Genomic DNA, 11,406 nt, shown 5'->3' with positions numbered 1-11,406 from the left:
ATAAATTTAACAGATGTACTTTTGTGTTGTTTTTAAAGGCTTTGGCCAAGACTAAATCATATAAAAATACATCAATAGCATCTTTTCATCAAAAACAGTGTGATGATGTCTTTGTCCACGCTACCCGAATGGAAACAACTGCTATTAGAGCGCAAGAGACGAGAGGAAGAGGAGAGAGAGAGAAGAGAGAGAGAGGAAGAGGAGAGGCTGGCCAACATGCCTGCCTGGAAGAGAGGGATTATCCTGAGAAGGAGAGCAAAGCAAGATGAAGGACGAGATAAAGATGGTGGACAGCATACAGCAGACGTCTTGACCATCATAGAGGACATCGCTACAGAACAGATGGACAATAAACTCACACTCCATCTCCAAACTGAAGAAACCATCGCCTCCATCCAACACAATCCTTTCATCAGGTCTGAGAACAGCTGGAGGAGAGACAACACATGCGATGGAACCAATAATATAGGAAGAGAGAAAGAAGCGGAGGTAAAGAGAGAGAGAGAGTTCTGGAAAAGACGAGATAGAGAGATATGGACAGACAAAGGAAGAGAGAAAGAACCGCTGAAGAAGTGCAGAGAGGTAGAGAGCAGCACATGTCTCTTTACTCCAGTTACAGGCCTTCACACCATCAAAGCAAACAACATCATTATCATCGAGAAAGAGAAAAACAGCAAAGAAAGACCGGAGAGGAGAGAGAGCGCTCGAGAGGAGGTGGAAGAGAAGAGGATGAGGATGGATTTAAGAGAGTTTCTGGCTGGTGGTGGAAGCGTTACAGAGATCAGAGCATCAGAAGTGTTGATCATCAAACCATCATTTACAGACGAGGAGATAGACACACCTGAAGTGAGAGAGAAGATATGGAGAAAAGAGACATTGATGACGAGAATAACAAAACTCAAGGGCGGAGGAACCGAATGTGGTGGTCGAGTCAGTCAGCTGCTCAGTAAGTTTGGTGAACACCCCAAACCCCCAATTCGTTCAAAGAGCACAGACTGCCTTGACCCATCAGGCAAGAACCGGATCAAATACAGTACCGTACGGGAGGACGAAACGAAGCCGACATTCCGAGGTGTTCCCAAACGCTCCTTCAGTTTCTCCGATCGTGTACTGTGTCATCAAGAGAACGGAGTTTGTGAGAAGGAACCGGAGTTTAAGGTGATAGAGAGGACGTACTCGGATCGCAGGGTCAAACCGAACGTGAAAGTTCGATCAGAAGGTGAACCAAGAGTCACGAGACGATGGGGGAGACACAGACGTGATGAAGAGGTACAGATGAATGAAAAGAGACAGAAAGAGAGTGCAGATGGAGATGAGGGCTTCATTGTGGCCTCCATAAAAAACCCAGAGGACATCCCATTTGCCCGACGAGTTCCAATCAAAGGTGATGGGAGAGAAAGCAGCGAGAGGGAGATAAAGATAGATAAAGAGATGCAAAGTGATCATAGGTGTGAAATAAGGCCAAATGAGAAGGAGAAAATGGAAAGAAAAAGCCAAACTGAGGAAGTCAAGAGGAAAAGGAATCAGGATGAGGTGAATGTAGTTCAAAGTACATATATCCGACCCTCAGATAACACCAAAGATATCATCACACCATCAGCAGACTGCAGTCTTCAGTCTTCTTCACATCTGTCAGAAGATCTGGACCACAGGACAGAAAGAATCCAGAAGGACAGAGAGCTCAACAGGACAGGGAAGATGTCTTCATGTGAAGATCCAGACACAATCACTTACAATCAGCAGAAAACATCCCATCCAATCAAAGAGGAGGTAACCATCCCCAGAACAGTGTTTTATGGAGTTGACGTATCCTCAACCAGAAGGCCAAGTTTCCCTGTTGGAGATGAAGAAGGTGGAGGAGGAGGAGTAGAGAGGAGAGGAAGCTGGAAGACCGGACGACCTCTGACCCGAGTGGAGTCATTAAGAGAAAGAATCCGTCAACAAGAAGAGAAACTGAGCGGTGTGAAGAAGACTGAAGTGATGGAGAGCAGAGAAACAGAAGGCACTTTGACTCAACAGGAAGAAACCACACTGCAGACTCTCAGACTGTTTGACGTCACACAGGAAGTTGCAGTGGCAAGCCCTCAACTTCCTGTTCCTATTTCTCTGTCACGGTCAGACTCGACAGAAAGAGAAGTTGGGGAGATCTCTGGGGATGAATCCGAGAGCGATATCTTCCGTGGAGAAACAGAGAGAGATCATGTAGAGGAGTGTGACAGACGCAGCATTTGGAGACGACAGAACCTAAACGCGGGAGAAGACGAAAAAGAGAGAGAGTTGTTAGAGGAAGAATATCTCCCTCCCTCTCTTTCTCCCTCTCCACCTCTTTCAGACTCACTTGTCGAAATGAGTCGGATCTATAACCTCAAGCCGGTGGGATCCAGGAGCGCCGTATGTATCGGTGAACGAAAAGCCGATCTTTCCACGGGACAATACAAGCCCATCAGAAATACACAGTCACCGGACATTCTGCCCGAGAAAGCAAAACTGTGGAGTTATGGGAGGGACGGTGACAAACCTGGGACGGTGGAGTCGACAGGTGTTCAGACGGTCCAGCGTCAGGTAGAACGGCTAAAGCTGAAGGAACAGGAAGGAGAGACGCAGAGTGTGACGACATCACAGGAGGTTAAGACGGCTGAAGGCCAGAAGAGACCAGACATACTCAAAGAGACTCAGAAATCACAAACATCTATGAATCCTTCTCAACAAAATGATCAAAGGTCTCATCCCAAACCTCAGCAGCTCAGGTCCTTCACCGTCAACGCCCGCACTGTCCAACCCACAGAAAACTCTTTATCAACCCCAGAACAAGTCAACAGTCCTTCATCTCCCTCGACAGGCCCCTCTCCACCGCTGTTTACCATTAGGAGTGCATCAGGAGGACCGGCGAAGAGAGGGACCACCATCACCATCACCCCTAGAAGATCTGCTGGATCAGCTCCTTCTGGAAACACCTCAACAGTAACTCCATCAAAACCACCACCACAGGCCCAGCCGTCCACCACTAACACCAGTGCAAACAAAGACACGGGTAAAAAGAGATATCCGACCGCCGAAGAGATCCAGGTGATCGGAGGATATCAGAATCTGGAGCGGTCGTGCTTGATGAAGAACAAAGGAACAACTAAAGCGGTGAGTGAACAGATTTATGTTTACTGAGAGGTTTAGACATTCAGATACTGAAACATGATTTGATAAGGTGACAGTGGTTTAGTATGGATGACCTGAGGCATGAATGTGTGTGTGATCTTTCTCTCGGTCGGGTCAGGACATCTCTGTCCTCTTTGATTGTGGCCACAGTCATTCTTGTATGTTAAAGCTGGATTAGGATTATCTGTCACGCCATCATGCTTCACTTCACGTCACAATCTCCCTGTAGCAGCTAAGACATTCAATTACTGTGTAATGAAAGAACAGCGTCAGAAAATGCTTGATTTTTACTTAACCACAATTGTGCATTGTATAGCAGTATTTAGGTAACAATAGATAACATTTTTAATCAAGGATTTCTCAGATAACTTCTCAGATTTCTTTCTCTGTAACTTCCTCTTGGTTTATATTTGAAAGGCCATAAAAATCTGAAATGAGAGTTCATGAATGATTTTTAGGGGTCAGAGTGTGAAAATCTGACTTTTTCATGTTTAAGTGCTATAATTGGGTCTCTAGTGCTTCTATCAACCTAGAAAATGTGAAAAAGATCAACCCAGTAAATTAGTTTTGGTAAATTATTCTCTGCAAACATGTGGAAAAATAGCTCATTGAAATTTGGCTCCCCTTGTGATGTCAGAAGGGGATCTTATTATAATAATACCCTTAATCTGCACTATGCAACAACAGCACTGACATTAAGTGCAGAGAGAGAGAGAAAAAAATTGACAGCAAAATTGAGTTTAAATTTCAACAAAGCACCATTATGGTGATCAGTGTTTGCATTAGCAGCTAATTTGAATTTTAAAGGACACACCTAAAAACAGCACATTTTTGCTCACACCTACAAAGTGACAATTTTAACATGTTATAATAAATTATCTGTGGGATATTTTGAGCTAAAACTTCACATATGTACTCTGGAGAAATCAATGATTTATTTGTCATCTTAAAAAGTCTTGTGAAATGTCCCCTTTAAAGGGGTTGCATTTACTCTGCTGGGTTCATCAACAGCTATAATTAATGTGATAAATATCTATTCTCATATAATCTGATGCTTTATTTCTCATGTCAATGGGGTCACAAGCTGTGTATGAAACACTGATGTGATTTGGGACATCTGACGCCCATGAGCGGAGAAACCACAAACATCAGACAGATCTGATCTGCTGTAACTCTGCTTTCCATGGCTTGTTTTTGCATTTTCAGCTTGAAAACTTTCACTTTTGGAAATGTCTGTGTAAGCATTGCTCTGATTTATGAGATCTTTATTCTGACTGTGTTCTTGTTTGTGAGGTCTTCTGGCCTGTTCACATCTTACCACTATTGCCTATTTCCATACTGTATAGTAATATGTCCAAATTCATAGTGTTCAAAAAACAGCATTCAAAAAGTACCCGGATGACTTAATACTTCTGGCAAGATTTGTAAGTTTTGCTATCCTGTGAGCCCCTAGAAGAGGAGGCAGTCAACAAAGAAGACAAAAGAGAGGCGTCGTCATATTTAAAAAGTTGGAAGCAGTCATGTAAAACAATTCAAATGTAAAACAGAAGGAAAACACTTGTCCCTTATGGTTAAAATGCACTTGATTAATAGTATTTAAGTTAACATCTCACCTGTTGCTATGACGATGTACAGTATTTCATGTGATGTATCAACATGGCAGATACAGTATGTCCAAATTTCATTTACATTCATTACCTATTTTCACAATATGTGACCCTGGACCACAAAACCAGTCATAACAACAATATATTGTTTGGGTCAACATTATCCATTTCTTATGACAAAATCATTAGGATATGAAGTAGTGCTGGTCAAAGATTAATCGCATACAAAATAAAAGTGTTTTTTTTTATGCATAATATATGAGTGTGTGCTGTGTGTTATTATTATGTATATGTAAATACACAGACATATTCATGTATGTATTTAAGAAACATTTAAATGTGTATATATATTTTTATATATTCTATATACATAAAAAATTGATATATAAATAAAAACATTCTGAAATAAATATATGTATGTGTGTGTGGTTAAATTTACAAAATAATTACACACAGTATACAAACGTATTATGCAAAAAAATCACTTTTATTTTGTCTGCGATTAATTGCGATTTATCTTTGCCCAGCACTAAAAAGATCCTAAGGACTTCATTTAGACAATTTTAAAGATGATTTTCTCAAGATTTTGAATTTTTTGCACCCTCAGATTCCAGATTTTCAAATAGTTGTATCTCAAACAAATATTGTCCTATCATAACAAACCATATATCAATGGAAAGCTGGTTTATTCAGCTGTCAGATGATTTGTAAATAAAAAAAGACTCTTATGACTGCTTTTATGGTCCGAGGTCACATTAAACGTACTATTTAACCAGTCGATGAGTACGTACTTAATTTAATTCAGTATGTGCGGTCACAGAAGAATGTTTTCATGATCAACATTATGACAATAACTTTAAAGAGAAGACAAATATGAAAGGAAGTCTTTAGATGAATCTGAATTATAAATGTAAAAGTCCTCTGGTTTCTTGTGTGGATTTACTGATTCATTTCTTCACTGATTTTGCTCAACATGGCCTGCTATCACATTCAGCACATTATCATATTAACTTATGAAATAAATCTTATCCAGACAGTCTGGTTATTTCTTATATGGAGAGCAGTGATTGCATGAACGCTTTGAGCTTTTTCTTATCCAAACGAACTGTGATGTGTGACAAACAGAGAAGTGACATTAAAATGCAACTAACATAGACTTTAGACTGACCTGGGATTATCTTGTGTTTTATATACAGTACTGTATGTGTGTTTTTTTTAGTGGTCGTGTGACAGCTCGATGGTTTGTTCCTCCTCTCATTTCCTGTAACACAAACACAAGAGCATGCACTTAACCTTACACCATTTATGAACACCATCTGACAATATCACACATCAGTTAGATCTCAAACAAACTCACTTTTAGCTCCTCTATAATGTTCACACGCTGACCTTCATTCTTCTTTTAGTTTCACACACACTGATGGAGACTTTATGTTCTGTAACAGAAGAATACAGCCAATGAAATGGGTTCATTATAGATGATATGCTAACTAGAGATTAAATATCTAAATACTGATGTGACTGCGTTTCAGGTGAAGGTTTGTTTCGATGACGCTCAGCTGGAGAGAGTTTGTGAATATCCATCAGAAGATTCTCATCCCTGCGCTCCTCATCCGGTGCCAGAGGACGGGAGGTGTGGGGGAGAGCAGGAGGAAGATGAGGAAGAGGAGAACGGAGCGTTTGTGTCCAGCAGTGACAGGAGCTCAGGAAGGATTCGGTTCCTCAAAGTGGGTCAGTGTCATTGTAATAACCTCATAAAATAAACAACATGGGGAGAGATGCTACAGTCATATATGATTAATAAATGATCTGTTTTGGGGGTTAACTCAATGTTTATTTAAATGATACACATTTCATTTATGATGTTTTAAAAAATTATTGGGTGGTTTCCCAGACAGGGATTAGTTTAAGACAGGACTAGACCTTAGTTTAATTAAGAAATATAACTAGTTTTAACAAACATGCCTTGCTAAAACATTACCTGTGTGCATTTTCAGGCAAAACAAAGGACACTGATGTATTTTAAGATATGTCAGTGCAAGATGTTTTCAGTTTGGACAGATCTTACATTTATTTTAATCTTGGACTAATCTAATCCCTGTCCGGGAAACCACCCCTTTGACCTTGCAATATTGCGTTTATTAATATAATATATGCATCATTTGGCTTTTTATATGTGGTTTATTTTTTTATATAACTATTTGAAAATTTTACTCTATAGTCACCAACTGTAGTGCTTCCCAATAAACCTTCACTTCTATGAGACTTCTCTGTTGGTTTCTCTGTATTGTTAAGAGGAAATGAAACACGACTCCTAATTCACATTAACTGAGTCTTCAGTTACTGCATTGTGCTGAAAGCTTTGATACTGGGTTATAAATAAACCTGTGCTGGGTAACTGTTACTCAACCAGAAGTTAAACACAAACCCAGGATTGTTAAGAGTGAAAGTAATGTTTGTTTTTTAGTAACATTATTATTTCTCTCTCTCTCTGTTTCAGATGAATCCTGTAAGCGTTAATTCAGTCTCCATGATGAATCATTACACACTTTAGTTTATACTTTCTTTACAGTTACAGAAGCTGTAAGTAATCATAAACTTAATCAATAGTTTAGTATTCTTGTCTGGTAGCAGAATTAAAAAGTATTTGAATGTGATATGAGATTTTTAAAGCATCTTTTTTTGTTAACATTCAGAGATTGCTGAGTTTCAGTAATAAATTTGATTGTTAATAATCTCAGGTCTTGATGGTTTGCACAGTTTACAGTGTTTTATGAATAATAAATCCTCATCTATGAAACTCTTAAGGCTTTGTGCGTTTCTGCAAAAGTTGATTTTACTGTATCCTGTAATGCATTTGAGTTTTTTGTTATTTATAAAAAAATAAACCCCTCCAATTTAATCAAAGACAGGGGATGAGATGTCAGTTCAGATGTCATTTAAACCTATTTGATGTTTACAATTAATCAAAGACAAATAAAGCTAAAAAATTTAATTACTACTAAAAAAAAAAAAACTGATGAAAAGTTTTATTCTGGGTTCTTTAGGCAAGATGTGGCAGTTTTAAGATGATCTCACAATCAATGCTGATTCATCAATTATATATTTGGCTACAGGCAATCACTTTTACACATGATGACCCTACACACACGCTTAACGGCACATTTAATTTGCCACTTTTTTGGTGTAATGACAGTAGATGATGTTGTGCAGGAAGATCTGAGAGTCTTCTGAAGAACATCTCGTGTGTTTCAATACAAACAAGACAACAGGACAAAGATAAAGATAATATTTTATTAGTTAAAAGCTCTATACAGTTGGTTCTTCCTGAGAATAATTTATATCAGAATGAGAAAATGGATTCACGATTGTTCTATACACAAGTCATTTAATCAAAAATCTATTGATTTGAAAAGTCTGGCGTGTGGAAAAACTAATAAAAAACAAAGTGGGTCATGGTTAAGAAGTTGGAAGGTAGTTGATTCTAACAGTTTACCAGTACTGTGCTTCAAGTGACTTATATGTGATATGAACTTCTGTCCCTGGTGTAATAATCGTCTCACATCAGAGTAACTTTACTTTCCATCTTTTTATTATAAATCCCTCTTTTCCGATACAAGTAGATGTGATTCTTTAAAAAATATGTTAAATACTGCTGTAGTTTGGCTTTAGTTATATTAAGATATGTACAAAAAAGTATCTGTCTGTGTCTCGAAACCTAGTGAGGTGGCATCATAGACATGTTTGGAGCCGTTGTGCCCACATGTGGAACCCCTGAGATTATCAGAGGAGAACACGAGCCCTCAATGCACCTTAATCATCTGAGGTCACCATACAAAATAATGTAAAGGAAGCGTTTGTGATGCCTTTGGCCTTAAACCCCACTTTGGCTCAGAGTTCACGTGGGTTCCAGTTGCAGGTTTCTCCACACTGAGATCGTTTGTTAGGAGGATACAATATCAAATGCAACACTGCTAAAGGTTTATAAAACGAGTGTTTGTCATCCTTTCAGCCAATGAAACCCTGATGAGTGTCTTTTTAAAAAGGGTTTATTGATGTAAAAGTCTTCCGTTAAAAGTGTCTGGAGTTTTGAGTTACGGTCCACTGATGTACATGAAAGCATGAAAAGTTTTGGACGTCCTGTGCTGAAGCGTTCCTCCGATGATCCAGCCATCCAGGAGAAACTAATGTGGCCGGTTGTGAGCTAACATCTTCAGTCGTGCTTGATCGATCACGTCCAGCAGATTCTTGGCGTCTACGGCGAGCGCGTGGGCCGCAGTAAGCATCTGTTTCTTGTAGTCTTGTTGTAAACTGGTGAGCACGTACTGTTGGGCCAATCGCATCTTACCGATGAGCTCACCAAGATCAGAGTTCAGAAGCTTTTGTGCCATCTCGATCTGAGCAGAGATAATAACAGACTGATGAATACACAATGTGTAGTAAATACAAGTTAGAATACGAATAAAATCATCTGTCAGAAAAATATGGTTGGATCATGAAAGATAATATAGCACACAATAATAACCACTGTAGCTTATCCACCACTGGCGGTTGTGACAGCAGAAAACTCCAATATTTGATCATTTAGTCAGAGTCAGAAAACATTAATCTCTTATGAGATCGGTCTCACCTCTCTGTGTGTGCTGGCAGGTAACACTGGAATCGTCTCATCCACTGTAGCCAATAAAGTTCTGAGGGCCAGGCCAACATCCTGTCAGTACAGATGTCAATGTTAACTTTATAGCACCATTAACAACAAAGTACTGCACAATATCTTAAAATTAAAATCATATATGACACAATTTTCCAAAAAACAACTCCAAATGAAACGTATTCAAGCAAAACAGAATTGGGGCGAGAACAGAACCTTGAGGTACACCACAGGTAAGAGAAGCTGCACCTGAGGTGAATTCAACAATGCTAACAGAAAAACTTCTGTTATTAAAGGATCAGCCTCATGTCATCCAATATGTTGATGTCTTTCTTTGTTTAGTCGAGAAGAAATTAAGTTTTTTAAAGAAAACATTCCAGGATTTTTCTCCATATAGTGGACTTTAGTGAACCTCAACAGTTTACAGTTTCAATGCAGCTTCAAAAGTCTTTAAAGGATCCCAACCGAGGCTTAAGGATCTTATCTAGCTCATTTTCACCAAAAAAAGGTAAACATTTTTCAACTTCTGGTTTTGCACTAGCCGTGTGACCTTACATATTATATAATCATGTGGAAAAGTCATGCGTTACATGTGTGAAAACTAAAAAAAATGCAAAAAAAAAGTAATTTCTTCTTGACTGAACAAAGAAAGACATAAACATCTTGGATGACATGGGGGTGAGTAAATTATTAGGATTTTTTATGAAAGTGAAGTAATCCTTTAAAATAGGACTGAAGCTGTTTAAGAGCATTTCCTCAAATGGCCACACAGTGCTTTAAATGTGAGATGAGAACAGTCTGGTTTATTGCACTTAAATCTTACAGCAAGCAGACTTGCCAGAATTAGGAATGAATTTAAAACATTTACCAGTGATGTTTCTATTAGGTGGGATTTTCTAAAACCTGATAGGAAAACTTTAAAAAAAAATCTTGTTTTCTTCAAAAAGCTTTGTAGTTGTTGATCCAAGGAAAGGTTAGAGACTGGCCTAAATATTATGAAGTAATTACTGATGAGAGTAAACACAGATCACCAGCTGCTTCTCACCTTCACCATGGGCACATATTCCTCAGGAGGTGCCGGCTGGATTCTGCTTGACATCTCAATAACGGCCTTCACAAGCCCTGTTACGTTCTCATAGACTTTATCATTCGAGCGGTCCAGGTTGGCTGTCGGTGGTGGACTGATTTCCTGAGGCTGGATCTGAGATTAAACACCGGATGTGAGTGTCTCAGCTCACATAAAACTTTGTCCTGTTTCATGTCCAACAATTAAAGTCTACATAATCTACAACATTCATCCAATAATGTCAATTATCAGAGAAAAGCATTTCAACTGGATTTCACTACAAACACTGATTGATGTTGAAGTAGAAATTGCTATTTCTTCTTAATAGAGTAAATAAAAAAGCAGAGGGAAAAGTCAGATTACGTCCAAACAGCTATAGACTGACAGGACCACCCCTTACGAAAATGAACCATGGTTTTACTACAGATAAAGTTAAGTATTCAAAAACCATAGTTACTGTATTAAAACCATGGGTTTGCTAATAGTAATCAATACCTCAATACACTTTTACAACAAAAAAAATGGTTAATTTTCGTAAGGGACGCTGAACTGAGAAGATTTCTGCAGTACTCATATTAAACACAAGGGGCAGAATTTTTTTAACATAATGTCTAAAACAGCTCTAAAGAAAAAGACTTTATTGTGTTTAAAGTCAACATGAAATCTAATAATTTACTTCTTAAGGCAATTATCGTTCATGATTAAGCCGTTTTATTTCAAATAAAAATATTTGGCTTCTATCATCAAAATAAAACAATCAAATGGTTCTCCGGTCACTCATAATCAAATAAATCGAATCCAACGTAAAGCCAAACAAAAGTGCATTTAGAAATATGTCCTATTATGAAAGTAATGTCCATGTTGACTTAAATCAGACGAGTGTTTATACAGACAGACAGACAGACAGGTAGACGGACAGACAGACGGAGATC

General features: G+C 38.6%; 2 protein-coding genes across 8 annotated transcripts in view; one reads left to right on the top strand and one right to left on the bottom strand.

The window, feature by feature from the left end:
* Positions 1-84: 84 nt before the first annotated feature.
* Positions 85-7,564, top strand: ppp1r18 (protein phosphatase 1, regulatory subunit 18). Its single transcript, XM_065282783.2, has 3 exons — positions 85-3,132; positions 6,290-6,488; positions 7,258-7,564. Exons 1-3 carry the CDS (start codon positions 103-105, stop codon positions 7,275-7,277), a joined length of 3,249 nt encoding a protein of 1,082 aa, XP_065138855.2. The 5' UTR covers positions 85-102; the 3' UTR covers positions 7,278-7,564.
* A 473-nt stretch (positions 7,565-8,037) lies between these two features.
* The window catches only part of ptk2aa (protein tyrosine kinase 2aa), a 60,506-nt gene continuing 57,137 nt past the window's right edge, over positions 8,038-11,406 (bottom strand). For all 7 annotated transcript variants that reach the window (XM_065284082.1, XM_065284038.2, XM_065284045.2 and 4 more), the window contains 3 exons: positions 10,454-10,609; positions 9,388-9,468; positions 8,038-9,154 (listed from right to left, as the gene is read on the bottom strand). In XM_065284082.1, coding sequence (XP_065140154.1) covers positions 8,942-9,154; positions 9,388-9,468; positions 10,454-10,609 — 450 coding nt within the window. In that variant the 3' untranslated portion in view covers positions 8,038-8,941. The remainder of the gene's footprint in view (positions 9,155-9,387; positions 9,469-10,453; positions 10,610-11,406) is intronic.

The sequence above is a fragment of the Paramisgurnus dabryanus genome, chromosome 19 (assembly GCF_030506205.2).
Source record: "Paramisgurnus dabryanus chromosome 19, PD_genome_1.1, whole genome shotgun sequence".
Taxonomy (NCBI): Eukaryota; Metazoa; Chordata; class Actinopteri; order Cypriniformes; family Cobitidae; genus Paramisgurnus; species Paramisgurnus dabryanus.
The sequence above is the reverse complement of the archived record's forward strand: the minus strand, read 5'-3'. Positions and strand labels throughout refer to the sequence as shown.